Source organism: Salvia hispanica, chromosome 2 (assembly GCF_029641045.1).
Source record: "Salvia hispanica isolate PSC_SH4W2 chromosome 2, Shi_PSC_v1, whole genome shotgun sequence".
In the NCBI taxonomy this organism is placed as follows: Eukaryota; Viridiplantae; Streptophyta; class Magnoliopsida; order Lamiales; family Lamiaceae; genus Salvia; species Salvia hispanica.
Window position 1 is genome coordinate 35,302,223 of NC_142693.1, and position 20,518 is coordinate 35,322,740.

Sequence of the window (20,518 nt, forward strand, 5' to 3'; positions counted from 1 at the left end):
TTGAAAATTAGAGCGAGCCTCTCTTTTTCCCGCTCATCAACTCAATATAAGAAACCTCTCATTTCTTCAACTTCTCCATCTTGATCTTCATCAATCTTCATCACTTTTATTCACAAGAAATGTCTGCTGTTATGGAGGATTCCGCTGCCAAAGACCAAGGTTTGCCTTTTCCCCCTTCCCTTAACAATTTGATTTCCAAGAATTTCGTAATTTTCTTAATTTTGCGCTTTATTTCGAGAGCAGGAAAATCGACCTCGAGGCTTCTCCGGTATCCGCTCCGATCTGCTACGAGATCCAAGGAGGAGAAACCGCCGCTCGCCGACTCCACAAACTCCCACTCTGCCACTAAAAGGTGCGCCTGCCTCTATGTTATCAGATCATGTCCTCATCAATTTATATTCTTTATAGTAATTGTTTCTGTTTTATACTGTCACAATTTACGAGAATTTAAGGAATATAAGATGAATTCAATAGTTTACTTTGAAAACAGTAGAATATTGATTTGAGATTAAAATTCTGCATTGATTATTGTTAGCAATCGAACGATCTCCCACTCTTCATGTTCTCTGTTCATCATATCTATGAATTCCGGTTCTTAATTTGCGTGATTCGTATATTATGGCTGTCAATTTTCAGGGGAAGGCTTGCCTCAAGTGTGACTAAGAGTGTGAGTGTTCTTGATCTCTCGGGCAAGGAGAAGTCTGCCAAGCCTCCTAGACGTCTCTCTGTTCCCTCCAAGTCCAACGCCACCCCTGCTTCCAAGTCTTTTGGCAGTAGTATCGCGCCTATTTCTGAGGCGAGATCAAAGAGGGCTGCTGTTAACCAAGGAAAGAGCGACACACCTCTATCTTATGCTTCGAAACCATCCAATCGGAAGAAGTTCAGCGTGCTAGCATCAGCATCTTACTGGCTGACTCATATTAAGCACTCTGAAACTGCTGGCAAGCACTCCATCTCTCTTGGCTTCTTCAAGCTTGCTTTGGAGGCTGGATGTGAGGTATAAATTCTTATCAATCAGTATGGATTCCTATTTGGAATGGCCTAAAGTTGGGAGGTAATTTAGATTATTGATGTTGCTTATCAGATATGCTTATTGCCTAGATGTGTGCTGTGTGCAGCCTATGCAGAAGATGAGCGATGAGCTGAAGTCATATGTGCGCAAACATGAACTTTCTGGACTTGAAGAATCTGTCAAAGAACTGATTGAGGGCTATAAGATTTCTGACAACTATGAGCCCTCAGACGCATCTATAGCTGGTTCTCAAGCATCTGCAGACCCTAACCAGTCGTCCGAAGATGATGCTCGTAGCTCCTCATCTTCTATCACTGATGCTGAGAAGGTGAAGCCAAAGTCACTGGCCACAGCTTCGGGAGAGATTAAACAAGCCAAGCAATCTAAAGATGAGCCTGTGAAGAAAACCAGAAGGTCAGTGTCCAAGATTCCTGCAGTCTCGAAGCCTGCTTCTGAAGCCAGGGGACGTAGCATTCAAAGGAAACCTTCAAAACCGGGCAAGCAAGATTCTGCCAAAGGCGATGACAAGGTGAAGAAGCAGGGGAAGAAGCCCCCAAAAGGTAGTGATGGTGATTGTGATATTTCTAGATAATGGTTGTTTTGTTAATAATGTTAATATCCTCACGGTTTCGCTATTTCACGGCAGCTGTGGAGCCAGTAAACTCTCAGCCAGATGAAGCTCTTCAAGAAGACAAAGAAAACATGGTGAGTTATTTCTTTTCTTGCTAAAGTTTGTTTATGTATGAAGCCAAGTTTTGAACCCTAAAACACAAAGTTGCAATGTTTCTTCTTTATAGGCTGTATCACAGACAGAGGAAGTGGCTTCAGCAGTTTAGAGAATATACCTATCACTGAAAGTGTTTGGTTTGGATTTTCAAATTTGGAAGTTCTTCTGATTGTATAGTGCTACAGAATTTATGAAATCTGGTGTGGTGTGTGAAGTTTGTAATTTTTGAACCCTCTCTGGATTGGCTGTGATTTTTGCCTTTATTTCTATATCACATACACTCTTGTAGTAATAATTTTTTTACAGTCGATATCATTCTGGTATTTGATAGTCACATTGATGTTTTGTTTTTAATTTTACTTCAATGAGTTATCTTGATCTTGTATGCGACTAAAAAACTTAAAAATATTGTTTACAATCTCTAAAAAAAATACTCAATTTCAATTGAATTTGGATATAGCATGGAGTATGAATATACATTATTTAAATTGTGAGTAATAAAAAGGTTTTAATAAGAAAGCATAATGTATGATATCTAACAGCTTCATGGATGAGGACTGAAGCATAAGTGACAGGATCCAACTTTAGCAGCACAGCAATTCATTTCTACATCGAAGCAGATTCGAGTAGGACTAGGACTCAACTGCATGTATCAGTCAGCAGTCCAGCTTTGCTCCACAATTTCCCTGACCTTGCGATTATATTCTCGCTTATTCTCACTGAACATCCGAGCAGCTTCAGAGTTTGCAGGAGAATTCGGATTTGGGTCAGACAGCAATGACTGTAATGGAAAAGTTTCTTCATAAAAACTTCATAGCTTGTTGATAGAGGTGACAATCAAATATTTCATGATCAATTAACAAAATTCACAAATGCAATGCTCTTATTCACGGATAAATAAGCCAAAAACACGGAGGATATATAAAAGGAGAGGAAAGTTAGGAAGGCAAATTATAGCAAGTAACCATCTATCCATGAAGGGAAAATGCAGCAATTTAAGCAATACATAATGTAAAAACATGTTTGGTTTACATAGCACCTCAAAATTTCAGTAAATCAAATTACTGTAGTAGTTTAAGAGGAGTAGCATTTTACCTGGATAGATGTAAGTATAGCAGCAACATCATATATAGGACTCCACTGATTTTGCAGGATGTCCAAACATATACTTCCATCCGCATAAACTAATTAAAATGTCAAATCTGAAACACTGAGCTAGAATAAGCAAATGAAACCAAAAAATTCGAATCATTAGCAATTGTCTTACTGTTTGGATGGAACATTCGAGAAACAAACCGAACAGTTGGTGGCTTGTTTGGATAGTCTTCTATGAATTGAAGAGTCATTCTAAATGCACCTGTCACATTTAAAGTACATTCCTTCAAGTTTTCCAGAGTCACGAACATGAACAAAATGCTAGTTCGCATATGAAAGCACGACTCACCTCCATCCCAAGGTGTATCATCTGGACTGCAATTCACATGCATAAAAAGGGAGTATATAAATCAACATACTATGATATAACTCAATGAAGAAACATGTGTACAATGTACGCACCCAAATATAACCGCATTCCAGAGCATAATATTATTCTCTTGTGGCGCGCCACTGATACCCGCAGGTGGGTCCTGCTGCAACCCCTTGAAGTCCCTCATCAGTCTCTGCCTGGCTGCAGTTGACATCTCAACTACCTAATCACCGTAACGGCAAACCTTAATAATAGATCATTTACTAACACAAACTAGTTTTCCAAAAGTGACCAAGATAGCAAAAGATTTCATCTCATAGTCCATTTCTTGGATTTCAACTGCAATACAAACTCAATTTGCAAACAAACAGTTCAGATCAGCATGTTTAAGAAATTCCCATTTCTCCAAATACACAATTCCACATAATATAAATAATTCCACATAGTTTAGCTACACAGAATTGCAATCAAGCAGTTCAGCTCAGCATGTTTAACTATGAATTCTCATTTCCAAATAACCAATTCTACACAGAATTAACAATTTTAATTAAATAATCAGGTAAGGGAGTGTTTGGTTTGCAAGATTGTATCCAGGAATAAATTTGTAGTGTGTTTAGTTCAACAGATTCACATGACTCAATCAAAGATGCATAATCATGAGATAATTAGTCATAGCTAACCCCTTATAACTAAAATAATCTCACAACTCAATCCTAGATTATATCTTGGTACTATTTTATCTTTGAAACCGAACACCTAAAAGTATTATTGAAATTACTCCAAAACCGATCAGTCGATCAACCAGAGTAACAAAAACCAACATAAGAAAGCCCTAATTGACATACTTAATCAGCCACACTTCCTAAGAGTACTGTACTTAATTAGTTTATTGATTGAAGTAAGTGTAGTCATAATATAACCAAAAGAATAAATTTACCTTCTCAGAGGAGTCCTCTTGCAGAAGAAGGGGATGGAAACTGGAAAGAAAGTCTGTAGTGAAGAGAAGAGACAAAATTCCATTAAATCAGATAATGTCAGCATGTCAGCATGTGTATGCGTGCTCTTGGCGTTATCCCTTGGAATATATACGCACATACTGTAGCGCATACATTTAGATATTTTTTCCTAAAATCTCATTTTTATAATGCTACCAGGTGAGCATTCGCACTTCAGATTATTTTTGGCACAATTCGAAAATCCAAAATTTTATGAAAAAGAATCCTAATTTTTATGAATTATCTTAAAATTCGAATCTGAAAATCCAAATCTCAAATTCTGAAAATCTGAAATCACATAAAAATGTAGTAGTACTACTATAAAAATACAAAATGCAATACTAAAAATCCAATATCAAATCGAAAAATCTAATTAGAATTGTTCAACACAAAAGTTTTATAGTATTTGTTAGATTTATAAATACATTTTGGGTTACTTCAAATTTTAAAATATAAAATCTGATTCGAACATCCAAAATTCTTTAAAACTCCTACCTGAATTGAAAATTTTTAAAAATCCAAACCGAATTTTTGGAATTTAGATATTTTGTTTACCCATAATACTTCTTTTTTATTCACTTGAAAGTGATCGGCCCATACTGATGCATATTGCCGTAATAAGTTTTTATTTGTAAATTTGGACTCGATCCATCCTAATTCAATTGTTAAGTGGGCTTAACATAATAATAATAAAAAAAAAAAAAAAAAAACACAATATCATTCACTCCATCTCCTATTATGCATCCTACATGACTCGGTAGTCGGTATGAGTTAATATAAAGATAAATAAATGGAAAAATTTATGAAATGTGGATTATATTTTATACTCCCTCCGTCCCATAGAAATAGATTATTTGGGATCGGCACGAGTTTTAATGTGTAATTGGTAAAATATGAGAGAAAGAGAAAAAAGTAGTTGAATTTGTGTAGTGGATTGTGGGGCCCATAAATGATAAAAGAAAAAGAAGGAGAAAAAGGTTTCCATAAATGGATATGGACTATTATTATGGAACGGACAGAAAAGAAAATATGGTCTATTTCTATGGGACAGAGGGAGTAATTAAGTTAATTTAATAATAATGAAATAGTGAAATGATTTAATAGAATTTAAAGTTCATTTATCAAAAAAATGAAATGAGACATCAGATAGAAGGCATCCCAAGATAAAAAAAAGTGAAAGGCCGAAAAGTGAGACATATAATGATGGACGAATAAAGTATTTTATCGACACTTCATAATGAATTAGGGTTAAAATGAAAGAAAAACGAGTGTTAAAAAAAATGAAATGAGACATCTAATAGAAGGCATCCCAAGATAAAAAAAAAAAGTGAAAGGCCGAAAAGTGAGACATATAATGATGGACGAATAAAGTATTTTATCGACACTTCATAATGAATTAGGGTTAAAATGAAAGAAAAACGAGTGTTCAGAGACCACCTAGAGGTTCTCTGATATCAACTCAGCGGTCCGTTGAGAATGTGCGGTGATCTCCAAAAACCCTAATTCAAGCCATTTCCTACTTTTTTTTAACTACAATTATTACCAAATCAGAGAATGATAAATTTATAAAGTGAGCATGCAATTTAGACCTAAATATACTCCCTCCGTCCGCCACTAGATGTCACACTTTGAGTTGGCACAAATTTTAAGAAATATAATGGAAAGTGAGTTAAAAATGTTAGTGGAATGTGAATCATACTTTTATATACTTCCTCCGTCTACAATTTAAAGAACTCTTTTGCCATTTTGGTTTGTCCACGATTTATAGAATCATTTACTTTATTCCACTTTTAGTACCCGGATCACACATCCCACCAACTTTTTACACTCATAATCCAATATAAAACTAATACTTTAAATGGGTCACATATTTCACTCACTTTCTCCCTTTACTTTTCTTAACAAAGTCAAATAATTTCTTACCATCCGTGCCGAGTCAAAATGACTATTTAAATGGTGGATGGAGGGAGTATTAGTTTTATAATAAAATATGAGTGAGAATGAGTTAGAGAAATGTGGAGTCCATTACCAAAAATAGTACAGTAAAATATAAGTGTGACAAGTATTGGTAGACGGACTAATGACATTTAATAATGGACATAGGGAATTTATTTTTTCTATTTCTAATAATTCTTATTGATAAACCCCTAAAATAAATATTTTCATGATAATTTATATATAAAAATTTCACCAATTTTTCGATTTTCTTTTATACGTGCGAATGCTAGTTGATTGAAAAATGAACTACTAGTTAAGTAACTTAATAATTAATATTGATTGCGAGCCCTAGGGATAATACATTTTACCGACTTCTCATCTATGTGGTATCCTTGTTGACGGTATATATATTATTCAACTAACGTATAGATATATAATCTTCCAACTTGTAGATATTTATAACACGACTTACATAATAAATTACCAAAGGCTCACATCAACACTTGTTTTTGTTTACTTCGATGGTATACGCATATTCATTTCAATTCACACAGAAAAGTAGAGGTGAGAAAAGGAGAAGTCAAAAAACGAACATATATCAAATTTCATAAACAGTTTTTCTAATAAAAAAAGAAAGTCAGTGAAGAAAAAATGAAGCTGGTAATAGTTATTCAACTGTATATCACCAGCAGTCACCATCTATATCCACAATTTTCTTCACCTTACATCATTCATTCACAAAAAAATGAGAAAAAAAGACTAATTCCATGCACAATTTGCATCATGATCAAACTCCACCGTCCAAAATGAACAAAAATATCATCTAAAATTCGAAAAATGACATCAAACTATACGTGATCCCGGTTGTCAGCCGGTGAGTTAGACTTGCTTTTATTCGAGCTCGAAAATGGAAAAGGAGGCGAAAGAAGCGCCAAACTAGGCTGTTGAGAGCTCGTTGAGGACGAAGACTTGTTCATGAAACTCGGTGCACATTTGTTCGCATTTGAAGTTGGCGGAAAGCTAGATAGAATGGGGAAAGCACTTGATTTTTCGACTGCGTTATGGTTGGTGGCGCCACCACCTGAGCCGCCAATAATGGAGGTTAGAGCGGCGGCTAGGACATTTTGGAAACTAGGGTCTGATGTTATTGCTTTTGTTGCAGCTGCAATGGTGTCTGGCCCTAAATGCTGTTGATTAGGGTTAGGGTTTGATTGAGTTTTTTGCAAGTAGGATTGGTATAAGGTTTCATAGGGTTGTGATCCGAAGCTTAGAGAAGGTACATTTTGGTTTCTGTTGAAGGATTGTTGGCCATGTGTTAGCAAAGAGTTGTTGTAAGAAATTGGGAGAGGGTTGGATTCTAGAGAGCTGAAGTTTAGGTTTGTGGTCGAGTATCTCGGAACGAAGCTTCCGCTGCCTAGGCGGTTTAGATGGGATGAGGACGAGGATGAGGAGGAGGTGAGATCGAGAGTGATGGTTGGATATGAAGGTGAGGATGAGATTGATGGATTTGGGAGGTAGAAGGCCGGTTTCGCTCTTGAATTGTCGGAGAGGTAGAAGTTTAGGCCGTGGAGGTTCGCGGTGGTGGTGGAGGAGGAGGAAGAGCTCGGCCCGGTTCCTGAGGTTGAGGAACCGGACATGAGCATTGAGGCTGCGGCGGAAGTGGTGGAGGCCATGGCGGTAGCCGAGGCCGGGAGTGGATGGTTGTGTGCGCCTTCGTATGTTGTGGTCAGGATCGACATATCCTCCGCGCATCTTTGTACCTTTGATGTGGAAAATTAATAGATTTTTAACACTCGTAATAACGGTATATATTGAGTTTAAATGTCATTAAATAGTACTCCCTCCGTCCCACAAAAGATGTCACACTTGTGGGACGACACAAGATTTTAGGAGGTTTTGTTTTGTGTGTTAAATGAAGAGACAAAATATAATTTTTATATTCATGTGCAGAGAACTTTTTCCAAAAAGAGAAATGTGACATCTTTTGTGGGACAAACTAAAAAGGAATGTGTGACATCTTTTGTGGGACGGAGGGAGTATTATTAAAATCGATGTATACCTGTTTTCTAACAGGGCAGGATGGTGCGACAGTGCAACGATAGTATGCACGAGGGCATGGATTCCCCTTGGAAATCTTTTGTCCATACTTCCTCCATTGACAACCATCATTCATCTAAAAAAACAAAATCATTCAACTATCCATATTTACAAAACTAATTCCACTAACACAAAATCTAATAGTCTTACCGTTGGTGTGTCACATCTAACTCGGACAGAAACCCTAGCTCGTTTAGTAGGGTTTTGTAGTGAAATCTCATCTTCTCCTCCGCCATCTCTCCCATTCTTGACGCCTTTATTCGGCCATGTCTCTCCGGCTTCTTCCTTCACTTCTTCTATGCTATTCTCGGGAGTCAAATTAATAGTCACCGGAGACTTTTCAGGCAAGTCGAATTTGCAATCAAGCCCTAGCGACAGTCCTTGTTTATCATCTCGAATTTTAGGCGCTTCGCCTTTTTTGTCAGTGGAGCTCATTCCTAAGCTGAGATCAATGAGTTCATGATCAGCTGTGAGATCATGATAGCTTTGCTTATGAGATTTTGCTGCCTCCACATCTTTGTATTGCATTTGTAGGGTTCGGTAATCCTTGAGAATTCGATCTAAATGCGTCTTAAGCCGTTGATTTTCTTCCATCACTTCATCCATTTCTGCTTTGGCTGATCCAAGTTGATCATGCAACTGCAATTAATTAATTGCATAATTAATAAGTAAGCTCAATATATATGTTTTTTCAATACTCTACACAATTTGTCACTAAAATTGTTTTCAAATGTAATAAAAGCATAATTAGGTGAATTAATTATTATGTTCATATATACCTGTTCCTTTTTGGCAGATGAAGATGATCTGGACTCAGACTCAGGTGATGGTCTTTCCATGTTTGTTACAACCAAACCCTGTCAATAATTTACCAAATTTTCACCAAAATTTTCACAAAATAGAGCTAAAAAATCATAAATAACTTCACTCAAATCTTATATTCTAATCACTGTAGTGGTCTAACAAAGAGAGCCAACTTGCTGTCCCTCTAAATAATTAACAACTTGCATCTGTATTAGCTTATTACATGGTCAATGCTTTTGATGAGCTGCTGAATGATATAATTACATAACTTCGCCTCCGATCATCCACATGAATCAGATTTTTGGGGAGACACATTTTTGTACATATGAATTTGAGATTGAAAATTTTGAAACTTTTTTCTCATGTTTGAAAAGTTGCATAAAAGATCACAAGAAAGTAGCATGATATTCATTATATATTGATATTCATCTTGAAATAAAATAAAAATACTTATGTATATAAGTTAAAAGACAACAATACTAAATTAACTCTCAATTATCCAGAATTAACAAAAATTATTACCTGATGAAGATCGAACACCTTGACACAACTTTCTTCATCAGAAGATTTGCTCTCCTCTTCGAGGCCAGATTTGTGCAAGGAAATATCCATAGTATCTCTCTCTCTCTAATAATTTTTTTTCTTCTCTTCTCTTTGTGTGATCTGAAAGAGCAAAGTCTTCCTGTTATAAAGTAATGCAGCAGTATTTGACTTTCATAAACTAATTCAAAATAAATGGCTTCATCCATTTCCAGCACACTCAAACAAAATGTCAATGGCCCAATTGCACTCTACATTTTAGTTATACCTATAAAATAATGAATTTATATCCATACGTTCACTGTCATACTCATAAATACAAACGAAAACAGTACTTGAAGAATTCAACTTCAACGTTTAAGTCTTTAAGGCAACATGTATGTACATACGTCTATAGATATAGGGCTCCTAATTAATTAGCCGTATAATTAATAAGTCTCGCGTCAACGTTCAATTAGGCTTTATATATATAATTACCTCATCTCTCGTTCAAATATTATGGCTATTAATTAGTTAATTGAGTTATAAAGTAGTGAAATGATATTCTACGTGTAACTTATGTAAGCATCACGTTTGTTAATAGTTGATGGAGTGATTTCAAAATATTTTGACACGGTATTCAAGTATAGACCGTTCATCAAATGTGTTACTTAAAATGGGATGAAGCATTAATTTTTGATTGGCTGAAATTATGGTGAATTGCAATATTCACACGTTCAAACGGGCCACCGGTCAAAGTTGTCCCACCACAGTTGATTTGACAAAGAAGAAAAAAATTTGATTAGGGCTTATTTGTTCGTCTTGTATCAAGTCAAAGTTTGGCCAGTAGATTACCGGCTACGGGTGTTTCCAGTTAGCATATCCTAACTTATACAACATCGACCGCAATTGATGTAAAATTTCAGAATAACATTAAACCTCGTAAATTTGCTAGGGCCAAAAATTTTAGATGGTTCTTAAAAAAAATTTAGTTAGTTCTAGAATCTATACATATATAAAATGCGAGTTTTGGGTTAAATATTGAATATTTAAAAGTTTTGGGTGAAATTTTAAATACTCATTGTTATTGAACGTTTCTTATGAATTTGATATCAACGTAATTGTAATCACCATAAAATAAAGTAATACTAATTTTTAGGGGTGTCAAAATGGATACCGGGTATTGGATACCCGATATCCGAACCCGAAAATGTCGGATAATTGGATACCCGAAACCCGATTTTTCGGGTATCGGATCGGGATCGGGTAGTAAGAATTTTGGATGATCGGGTATCGGGCCGATTTATTTTTTAAAATTAATAAATTATATTTTTATTATAATTAAATGTAATTTAATTTCTTAATTATCTTTTAGTTAATACTTGTTAGCATATAAGTAAGATATTAGTGATTTAGATTTATGAATTGTGATAGGTTATTGTGGATGAATGATTGAACTTTTGAATTATTGAATTGTGATGTTTATGAGGGAGGATGTTATTGTGATAGTTTTTTTTTGTGAAATATGGACAAATTTATTCAAATTAGATAAATCAAATATTACATGGGTTTTAAAAAATAGTCGAGTGCCACAATTTGGTAAGGAATGTGATCACTCTCAACCTCTGCCATCTACATCAAAACCAGCTCTAGTCCAACCAGGTGCATGCCCCTTAGGTAATGCCCCTATTCTAACTAAATAATATGAAATAAATTCTAAAATTTTGTAGTTAATTTAAAAATTTTAAAAAAAAGTCACAATCTCAATCGGGACTGGATACCCGATTTTTCGGGACTGGATACCCGAGTCGGGTATCCGGGTATCCGAAATAAAAATCGGGTTGGGTATCGGGTATGGGATTTTGGGAATTTCGGGATCGGGTACCCGAAAATTTCGGATCGGGTATCCGCGGATACCCGATTTGACAGGCCTACTAATTTTCATTCAAATTCTCAATGATTATTGTAACGGTTTTCCACTAGTTAAAATATTAAATTACATACAAATAACTAGCGTTTAATTTTAGAAATTAACTAGCATTGAATAATGTAAATTTAGCACAGTTACATAATTAGAGAATTAACCTATCTTATTTAAATTCATGGCTATAAATATATGGCCCATAGGTGCAAATACCGTATTGTATTCAGCAAAATTCTTACCACAAGTTTAGGAAAAAGAGAATGGCCGTTGAAGTTGTCCTCATTGCAATAGTTGAGTATTATAATTGTGTGACAAGAATTTTCAAGCAACCCCTACATTTCATATTTTTTGATACGTTGGAGGGTGAATTTTGTATGTAAAATGTAAATGGAGAGCTTATTATGATGGTCTTTGGGTGTGTAGATGACCCTAATTGCTTGGCTGTAGTTCATCGTGGAGTTCAAGGAAGCTTGGGTGGAGAAGGTAATCAACAAAAAATAACATCTTGTGATTAGTTATATCTATAACGTCTTTTTTGATATTTTTTTTCATTTAAATTAAGATCCGTATTCTTTTTTTGAACTATAAAAATATGACATGTGGTATTATAAATTCACTCACTCTTTATTTTCTATTGCATGTCACTGAAATTTTTATAAACTTTATTCTTTGGATGCATCTTTCGATTGGATAGATTTGATTAATTATCATTATTTATGTAAATGCAGGGATTATACATACTACGTGGATTGTGGTCTTAGAGGTAATTGTTTAAGCATAAATTTTAAATCATTTCATGTAAGTTTGAGATTTGTAGTTTATTTCGATAATTAATATTGAGCTACCAATATTTTTTTTATTTAATTATTAATCTAAAACTTAAAGTAACACTATCTTTTGAGATAATGAATTTAATGTCAATCTCCAATTGATCGAGAATAAGAAGAAAATGGGATGGATACGTAAGCTGCGGCAGAAGTATATTGCAGAAGAAATTAACATCTGAGTGAAGAAGAAGATTTGACAATGTGTTTATGTTAGATTAATGTTTTATTTATTTATTTGTTTGTTTAATTTATAACTATTTTTATGTTTGACTTCAGAAATAATTTTCATGCATAATTATTATAAGTAACATGTCTTTTTTTTTTCGTGAGAGAGAGTGTGTGAATGTTTTGAAAATTTTAATTTGTATCTAGGAGATTGATGCAAATTAATTTTCCAAACCTTATGAACTTCGTATTGTAAATTTTTTTATGTCCCCCATACTTAACTACTTTATCTCTATATTTTATTGACTCATTAGTATTGATGATTATCTCTACTTTTATTGATGTGTATGGTATTGAAGCATTTATATTGTCTATTAATACAATGTAAAATTATGTTTGTTGTTTTGTGGTAGACATTAATACAATATAAAATTATGATTATTGTTTTTTGATATAGAATAAAATGGTCATTTAAATTGCTTTATACATCTATGATTTTTAAAGCACTTGGTTGATTTATAAAGTTGTTTAATTATATGTTTTAGGGTTGTTCATTTAAATTGTATTACACATCTGTGATTTTTTAACCATGAGATCATATAGTTGTATATGATTTTAAGTAATTAATTAGTTCAAAATATGAAGTTACAGTGTTGAAATTAAATCAATCCGTGCATCGCACGGGCGTGATACTAGTTTATATATAACCTACAACATTGTATTGATATCCATGGATATATATGCGTAGGGGTGACAAATTGCACGGATATATTGAATTGTTATCTTATCGGGTCAACCTGATAATAATCTATCTCAATAGCGGATAAAACCAAACTAGACTAGTTAAGGAAACTCTCAACCTAAACACAAATCTGACTTACTCCCTTCAAACTCAAATTTGACTCGTATATGACACAATGAAATATGGGTTGACAAGATATAATAACAATCTGAACCTGATTTACGTGATAAAAATCTGATATTACATATAAAAATCTAAGTTAAATGATTAAAATTTGATGTTACACAAGCTGATTTACACAATAAAAATCTAATTTACATGAGCCTATAAAATAAACTATTACTATATTCTATATTTTTAAAAACAATAAAAACAAGATTTGATTCAAACCTATCAATTTTATGCATGATTGTATCGGATTTTTATTTCATTTCAAAAATTATCAACCCTAGATACGGATAGCCTTTAGTAACTGTCAGACTTTGAATTCTGAGCCTCTTCTACAACATAAATTGCTACTACTATGATTTCTTGATTTTCAATTATTAATAAATTAATAAAATAAAACAATTATATAATAGTATTTAACTATCAATTAAAATTACTATTTTATGCATATCTACTAAAATGTCTCGTGTGAGCAATCATAAATGGGTGCACAGTAATTTACTATTTAGAAAAACGGATTTCAATCTTTCATCATAAAAGAAGTGCATTAAATAAAAATATTCTAAATTTCAAACCTTACTCTAATAGCATTTGACATGATCACCAATCATTGACTTTTATAAACCAAATTAACTTCGATTGGTGCTTTTACTTTTTATATTTTTGAAAATATCATTACTATTGGAATTGGATAAATATGTTGATTGATATGTGCAAGAACTATAGTCTATATAGCATATAATACATTTATAATCGTTGTAGTGTACGTTAGACTCGTAAAAGTCGATAGAAATTATCATAACTGAACAATTATGTGATGCATAATAAATTGATGCATTTCTTATTATCTCAATAATTTATTTGTAATTTCTTATTTTCAGTCTTGATCATGAAGATTTGCGGTGGATTTATCATTCTATTAATTTGATGAATTTGTGGTTATAGGTGCGAATTTTTTATAGAACGAAAATTTCAGTTTTCAAATTAATTCATTTTCATGACGAATTTATATATATTTCAAATAAAAATTCATATTCGTAATGTTTAGTTTTTTTTAAAAAGAAATTTTAGCATAACCCTTCTCATTGCTATATGTCACTATTTAATTAGTTCATTTTAGTTTGATGATTATTTAGCAATTACGAAAATTATAATTTTTGCGCGGAGTATTATTTGTTGAATTACTAATTAGTAGTTTGTATTGATTGTCTTTGTGCGGGCTTGCGTGTATACTTATGAAAACATCCATTTTAATTTAATTTAATTTTTCTTGAATTAGTAAAATTAGTTTATCCATTTATAATTAAGGAAAACTATTGAATTGACTTTTTGATTGATGATTAAATTCATATGAACAACATGTGCAAATGAACCTCACCACAGTCAACAATAAAAGCTTGGAGTTGAAAAATATTAATTAAATAGCTCTGTATATATATTGACATTGTACAGTATTTCTCATTCTTCAATCGTCCTTTTTTCCTTCCCTTTATATTGAACACATTTTCAAGAGTATTATGAGAATAAATTGAATTATTATCAATGATCGCACAATAGTATTGAATATTCGTGGTCCAATTTAACAAAGATAGTAGTCTTTTTTTATCATTAACGAGTACATGAATGGTGTGAAAATTAATATTTTCCTTCCTATTTTCAAATCCATACACATAGACAACTAAAAAAACACATGCATAATATATCGTCTCAAAAAAAATTACTCCTAACATTTACTTATATTCCACGAACCAATTAATTCTAGCTCTAACAAATTTTAATATCATGTTTGAATTTATATAATATGTTAATTAACTGCAAAGTACTCTCTAGCTCATAGAAACCAATCGAAAATTAAACCAAATACTCCATATGTCAAAAAAAAATAATGGAATATTCCGTGGCCAGATGCATGAACAAGAGTTATTTTGTTAATTTCAAAGTCCATTTCATGATCTAATTTTATTGGGATAAAGTTGCATTATTTTTTTCTTCTTCTTCTAAAATTTAGAGAGTAGCTAGAATAACAATTTGCAGCATCACGTCGGCGGCGAATGGAGAAGATGAAGAGTTGAAAAAGAAAATGAAAACGAAGGTAATTAAGATTGAGCAGGTCTTCATGCTAAAATAAAATTGGGCAACATGTTAGTATTAATTAATTGTACCATGTGAATGATAGATTGAGCTACGAATTTCAACTTTCTTGTCAATTTATTATAATACAAGTTGAAGATGAGGGTTGCAGGTGCATCATCCATTGACACTCCATTTTTTTATATGTATGTATGCATACATAAATAAATTTTATTGGCCTCCCACTTGATAGAAGACTTTTTGGTATGAAATCTATAACCAATCCGTACAAAGTTTCTGTAGTGCGATTTGTCTTTCTTGGCATTTAAGTAGCAATTTCAACCTTGTATTCATTTAATTAAGGCCATTATAAATTTATAAAAAATGTAAACTAATTCGCATCCTTTACTTTATCAACGGCAAATTATATCATCAGCAACATTTATGTACCCAACATGGAAGCACATTTATATACCTCAATCTAGTATAATGGCTTTTTTTAGTTATCTATGTCAACAACACCCCAGATATTTTGACTAAGTTTGTAAAATAATATCACTTGAAAATATTTAGGATATGAGGACTTGTGGATGTCCACTTCATCTATTTAATTTATCCTATAGTGAATGACTTGCTCTCCAATTACTTAGCTTGTAGTTATTTACTTGATATAATATGCGAGCACCTAACCACTTTAATAATTTATACTACGTATATATTATTAAGCCCTTAAAATATATGGAGAGTCGTGAACATAAGACTCAAGCTAGATTCTTGGCAATTTAATCCCACTAGTGCAATTATATTATATTCAACAAGGTCAACGGCTTTCATGGGCTTAGATGGCAGATTTATGTATAATTTGATTTTTATAATGTTTAAATTCGATTATCCTGATAATCATTTAATATGAACTATCTAGATGACTAGATTAGTTCATTGCCATGTTTATTGTGATTAAAAGTTATGTTTAATCTTAGATATTTTATTAAGATTTTTTTTTCAAAAGTTCAATAAGTAAAAATGTACCCCGGGTTATTTTCATGCCAAAATTATATTGACGGATTTATTATGCCAAAAACATTATAATGCTAAATAAATAGTATATTGAGACACAGTGTTCTTGGTCCATGACAATGTTTACATCTTTCTGAAAACATGATAATAATAGCATGAAGTTTTGAAAGCTAGAGATTGAGATATGCTTCGTGTGGGAAATGTAGCCAGAGTTGCAGCTCCGCCTTGTGAAATCGGATTATAAAAATTATATTACGATTTGCTTAATAGTGATAAAACTCAACTGTTCCATTTAAAAGAATACTCCTATAAAGGAGACAAAAATAGTAATAAAACTCATTTTTTCCATTTAATGAAATAAGTATGTTTTTCTTTTTTTTTATATCTCAATCCAAGGTGAACTTTTTCTGAAAATAAAATTATAATTCTCTATTTTATTTTCTCTTACTTTATTTGCTCTCTTGCTTTATTTTCTTCCTTAACATACTCCATCTTTGAAAATTAGAAACTTTTGATACGATACGAGTTTTAATGCACAATTAATAAAATAAGATAGAAGAATTGGTAAGTAATAGAGAGAACGAGAAAAATGAGTAAAATAAGAGAGAAGATAAAAAGTAGTTGAAACAAAGTTAATGGATTGTATGTAGGGTCCATTTCCTAAAATAGAAAGTGTAGAAAGTTTCTATTTTTAGGAGATGGTCCAAAATGAAAATAGTTTCTATTTTTAAGAGACAGGGGTAGTACTATTATATACTCTCGCCGTCCCATGTTACTTGAGTCACTTCTTTTTCGCACTCGTTTTAAAAAAATAATACTCCCTCCGTTTCGCTATAGTTGAGGCGGAACTTTTGAACACAGAGTTTTAGAAATGAATGTTGAGTGTGTTAAATAAATAGATTAAAAAGTAACGGAGAGGAAAATATAGAGAGAATAAAGTATAAAGTGAATAAAGTAGAGAGAATAAAGTAAGAGAGAGTAAAGTAAGAAAGAGAAAAAGGTTACCAAATATGAAAATGACTCAACTATGAAGAAACTTCCTGAAATGGTGAAATGACTCAACTATGGCGAAACGGAGGGAGTAATAAATAGTTAAAGTGGAGATAAAGTAAAGTAAGAAAGAGAATAATATAATTAAGAGTAATAAAAGGTAATGCTCCACTTTAAATGCAACGTAAAGAGTAATTATTTTTATTTGTATTTAAATATTATAATAAAAAGAAATGTTAGAACGCTCAAATTAGGAAACATAATAAGTAAAAGAGTGAACTAGATTTTGTGCATTAGATAAATATTTTGCATCATCTAATTTAATTTATCTGCGTTTATTTCATACTGAAATTTAATAATTAGGAAAGCCCAACAACAGCTGCCCACGGCCCAAAACGATAAACCTTACAGTCCCTCTCAAAGCTAAAACCACCACCACCGCCGCCGCCTCCTTGCCGTCGCCGCTGCTGCCTCTTTCGCCTCAACCACAGACAATCTTCCACAATGAACAATAAGCTATAACTCTAACGAACTTTATATTTCTCACTTCACTGAAGTTCCTATTTCTTTCCCTAAAATGTCTTTGCTGGAAGTGATAACAAAAGCTTCGTCTTTAATCGCAACTCGACCCGATGAAGAAACCGATTACCCGATTGTTCTCAACCCGGAGCCTATTCTCCTTAATCTGAAGCCCGAGTACGATGGCCCGCAAACTCTGAACTCTGTGAAAAAGGTTACTGGCTGGGAAATATCGCAAACAGATAATGGGCTTATTGAATTAGGGCACAAATTTTTTGAAGAGCTGAGGAGGAAACTGAAAAACACGAATTCCTTCGGTAAAGCCAAGTTCGTGGAAACGGTAACTTCGCATTTGGAGAGTATCGCAAATAAAATTGGGGTTTCAACTGCTGCTGAAAAAACAGAAGGTGCGTATGTCTGTAAATTAGTAGAGAAATTGGGGGTTTTGATGTGTAGGGATGTTAAGGGCTTGATTTTGGAGGGCTGCATTAGTTTGGAGGGTTGGGATGTGCTGGAGAGTTTAATAGTTAATGGGGTTGTTGAACATGCTTCTACGTCGAGCTTGGTTCAAAAGTTGATCGAGAAAAGGAGATCGGATTTGGTTGTTTTGTGCTTGAAACACTTGTTTGACCTGCAGGCTTATGAATTGATGTGCATTTTGAAGTATTTCTTGATGCTTCCAAGTGATGGGTATAGAAGCTTGTCAAGTGTGAGAGAGGTTTGGGAGAGGCAAGCATCGTTGGCGATTGAGAAAGTTAGCGCTAAGGGTGTTGGCGGGAAAGAGAAGAGCTTGGCGGTCTTGATCATGTTGGGGCATGATGAATTCTCGGTGTCTGAGCTGTGCTTGCATTATTTTATCGCATCTGCAAATCTTGATGAGGTTATATTCGCCGCTTGTGTGAGTAAGTTGAATGGTGAGGAGTTGAAGGTTTTGATACAGTACTTTGGGAAGTGGCTGAGGAAGTATGAGAGGTTTCCTCAAGCTGGTCCTTGTCCTAAGGGATCATCTGCATTGGGTTTGGAGATTTGTAGCTGGATTCCAAGTCTTGAAAACGTTGTCAAATATTTTGGTGTTGTTGTGGACCAGCATTTTTCGTCTTTGGTTTTGCATTCTGAATTCCATGAGCTGAGATCCTTAGAAGAAGTTGTTAATTCCTTAGCTGTTGAGGCGAGGCTCAGTGGTGGTTTGGCAAATTTGAGTGAGAGGTTGAGAATCGAGCGCCAAGGTAAGAGTTCGAGTCTGTCTTGCATTTTTGAGCTTTGATTTCTGCTTATGTTTGAACCTTGCTAATATAGTTCGCCATTTATATCATCCTGAAAATGTTACCACAACCTTATTAGTAGTCTAGAGGTTGTAGTTATAGTTGCTGTCAATTGATATTCCCATTTCGATTAAAATTGTTGCATCTTCATGTTGTACAAGGATTCACGCATTATACAACCTTTTTGGTATGATCACTATATAAACTAAGTGAGAGTCCATTGGATGCGTTGTTGGACTTAAGTAAAAAGGCCTTGGTAAACCATTGGATCATGGATGTCTTTGTCTTGTGTATGTTATCAATGTTGATGAGGTAGAATAATTGTTATGTTGCAAGATGAGTTGTGGATAGATTGGTTAATGCTATTGAACATAAATTAGTCAGTTTGAGATTTCATTGCTGAGTATGATATGTGGATATTCTCTGCTTAAGGTCCTTTTAATTATGGAGAAAATCAGGATCTTGACTATTGAGAATATTGTTTTATGTCCCATGCTTCGTTCTTTTTACTGCAAGGATAAGCAAGTGTTTAGTGTAGGGAATCACCCCTTACAGTCAATTTTATTCTCCAATTCGCTTTCTTCCATTTCCACTACTATTGCTTTAATTCCCATTCTAGTGTAACTGATTATGTCTAACCTTACAGTATCTCCACTGATTTTACACTTTCTGGGTGACATCTCAGACGTGTATTCATTCGTCTATTGGTGGCATTGCAAGATTTGGAATGGTGATCATCATAGGGTAGTTTGGTCTTGATCTTAGTCGTGTGCGCCAGTGTTTCTTGATCCTTTTTAGTGGGTAGCTTTTATGTCGACAGTTTCCATGTTTATTTTGTGTCTGGTTATATGCAGCAATACCATACTTTCATATCAAAGCAACTTGCTTACGAAAAGACATATCTTTTGCAGCATACCACAAGGATTCTTTGGGGAAATTTGCATTTTGAAGACATTTCAGACATTGATTATTTGGAGAATTTTGCATTTGGAAGGCATTGCAGGCAATGATTCATGGGGAATACGCATTTTGAAGACATTTGAGAGAGATTTTGATTTTCCATTGCATGGAGTTGGAGCAATCCTTTGCCTCACCCTCTTGGAAGAAGATTTTAATTCCTCGAATCATAAGGATCTCCCCTTATTTTTTTATTTTATTTTTTTATAGTATTAATCAAATTAGTTAGAAAAAGCTTATAGCAATTGATACTATTATACTGAGAAATCATAATCCCCAATCACATTATCTTCCTTGACTGACCCTTAAATTTTTTT

At 33.6% G+C, this 20,518-nt stretch overlaps 4 protein-coding genes across 6 annotated transcripts; 2 read left to right on the plus strand and 2 right to left on the minus strand.

The window, feature by feature from the left end:
- The first annotated feature begins 1 nt into the window (after nucleotide 1).
- On the plus strand, nucleotides 2-2,062 carry LOC125215809 (uncharacterized). Its single transcript, XM_048117373.2, has 6 exons — nucleotides 2-159; nucleotides 244-352; nucleotides 637-997; nucleotides 1,119-1,572; nucleotides 1,659-1,717; nucleotides 1,810-2,062. Exons 1-6 carry the CDS (start codon nucleotides 120-122, stop codon nucleotides 1,846-1,848), a joined length of 1,062 nt encoding a protein of 353 aa, XP_047973330.1. The 5' UTR covers nucleotides 2-119; the 3' UTR covers nucleotides 1,849-2,062.
- A 99-nt stretch (nucleotides 2,063-2,161) lies between these two features.
- On the minus strand, nucleotides 2,162-4,291 carry LOC125203530 (ubiquitin-conjugating enzyme E2 2-like). 3 transcript variants are annotated; one of them, XM_048101908.2, is made up of 6 exons: nucleotides 4,145-4,291; nucleotides 3,297-3,430; nucleotides 3,184-3,209; nucleotides 3,007-3,096; nucleotides 2,835-2,923; nucleotides 2,162-2,474 (listed from the first exon to the last, which is right to left on the minus strand). In XM_048101908.2, exons 2-6 carry the CDS (start codon nucleotides 3,419-3,421, stop codon nucleotides 2,379-2,381), a joined length of 426 nt encoding a protein of 141 aa, XP_047957865.1. In that variant the 5' UTR covers nucleotides 3,422-3,430; nucleotides 4,145-4,291; the 3' UTR covers nucleotides 2,162-2,378. The 3 variants fall into 3 exon arrangements, with proteins under 3 accessions (XP_047957865.1, XP_047957856.1, XP_088921469.1); XM_048101899.2 differs by having other exon boundaries at nucleotides 2,162-2,520; nucleotides 4,145-4,290; XM_089065343.1 differs by having other exon boundaries at nucleotides 2,162-2,520; nucleotides 3,007-3,209.
- Nucleotides 4,292-6,781: 2,490 nt separating this feature from the next.
- LOC125219555 (WRKY transcription factor 72A-like) lies at nucleotides 6,782-9,693 on the minus strand. Its single transcript, XM_048121569.2, has 5 exons — nucleotides 9,564-9,693; nucleotides 9,017-9,094; nucleotides 8,388-8,876; nucleotides 8,200-8,313; nucleotides 6,782-7,900 (listed from the first exon to the last, which is right to left on the minus strand). Exons 1-5 carry the CDS (start codon nucleotides 9,651-9,653, stop codon nucleotides 6,989-6,991), a joined length of 1,683 nt encoding a protein of 560 aa, XP_047977526.1. The 5' UTR covers nucleotides 9,654-9,693; the 3' UTR covers nucleotides 6,782-6,988.
- An 8,138-nt stretch (nucleotides 9,694-17,831) lies between these two features.
- Nucleotides 17,832-20,494, plus strand: LOC125200852 (uncharacterized). Its single transcript, XM_048098652.2, has 2 exons — nucleotides 17,832-19,208; nucleotides 20,156-20,494. The coding sequence occupies exons 1-2, from the start codon at nucleotides 18,041-18,043 to the stop codon at nucleotides 20,191-20,193; spliced, it is 1,206 nt and encodes a 401-aa protein (XP_047954609.2). The 5' UTR covers nucleotides 17,832-18,040; the 3' UTR covers nucleotides 20,194-20,494.
- The last annotated feature ends 24 nt before the right edge of the window (nucleotides 20,495-20,518 follow it).

Excerpts from the sequence above, each read along its gene's own strand:
- LOC125200852 (XM_048098652.2), top strand. The coding sequence starts at position 18,041 with ATGTCTTTGCTGGAAGTGATAACAAAAGCTTCGTCTTTAATCGCAACT. Across the intron at positions 19,209-20,155 it reads GTTGAGAATCGAGCGCCAAG|CATACCACAAGGATTCTTTG; the intron begins GTAAGAGTTCGA and ends TATCTTTTGCAG.
- LOC125219555 (XM_048121569.2), bottom strand. The coding sequence starts at position 9,653 with ATGGATATTTCCTTGCACAAATCTGGCCTCGAAGAGGAGAGCAAATCT. Across the intron at positions 8,314-8,387 it reads TTAGATGTGACACACCAACG|ATGAATGATGGTTGTCAATG; the intron begins GTAAGACTATTA and ends TTGTTTTTTTAG. Across the intron at positions 7,901-8,199 it reads CCTGCCCTGTTAGAAAACAG|GTACAAAGATGCGCGGAGGA; the intron begins GTATACATCGAT and ends TCCACATCAAAG.
- LOC125203530 (XM_089065343.1), bottom strand. The coding sequence starts at position 3,421 with ATGTCAACTGCAGCCAGGCAGAGACTGATGAGGGACTTCAAGGGGTTG. Across the intron at positions 2,924-3,006 it reads TCGAATGTTCCATCCAAACA|TTTATGCGGATGGAAGTATA; the intron begins GTAAGACAATTG and ends CATTTTAATTAG. Across the intron at positions 2,521-2,834 it reads CTATACTTACATCTATCCAG|TCATTGCTGTCTGACCCAAA; the intron begins GTAAAATGCTAC and ends TTTCCATTACAG.
- LOC125215809 (XM_048117373.2), top strand. The coding sequence starts at position 120 with ATGTCTGCTGTTATGGAGGATTCCGCTGCCAAAGACCAAG. Across the intron at positions 160-243 it reads TTCCGCTGCCAAAGACCAAG|GAAAATCGACCTCGAGGCTT; the intron begins GTTTGCCTTTTC and ends TTTCGAGAGCAG. Across the intron at positions 1,573-1,658 it reads GGGGAAGAAGCCCCCAAAAG|CTGTGGAGCCAGTAAACTCT; the intron begins GTAGTGATGGTG and ends ATTTCACGGCAG.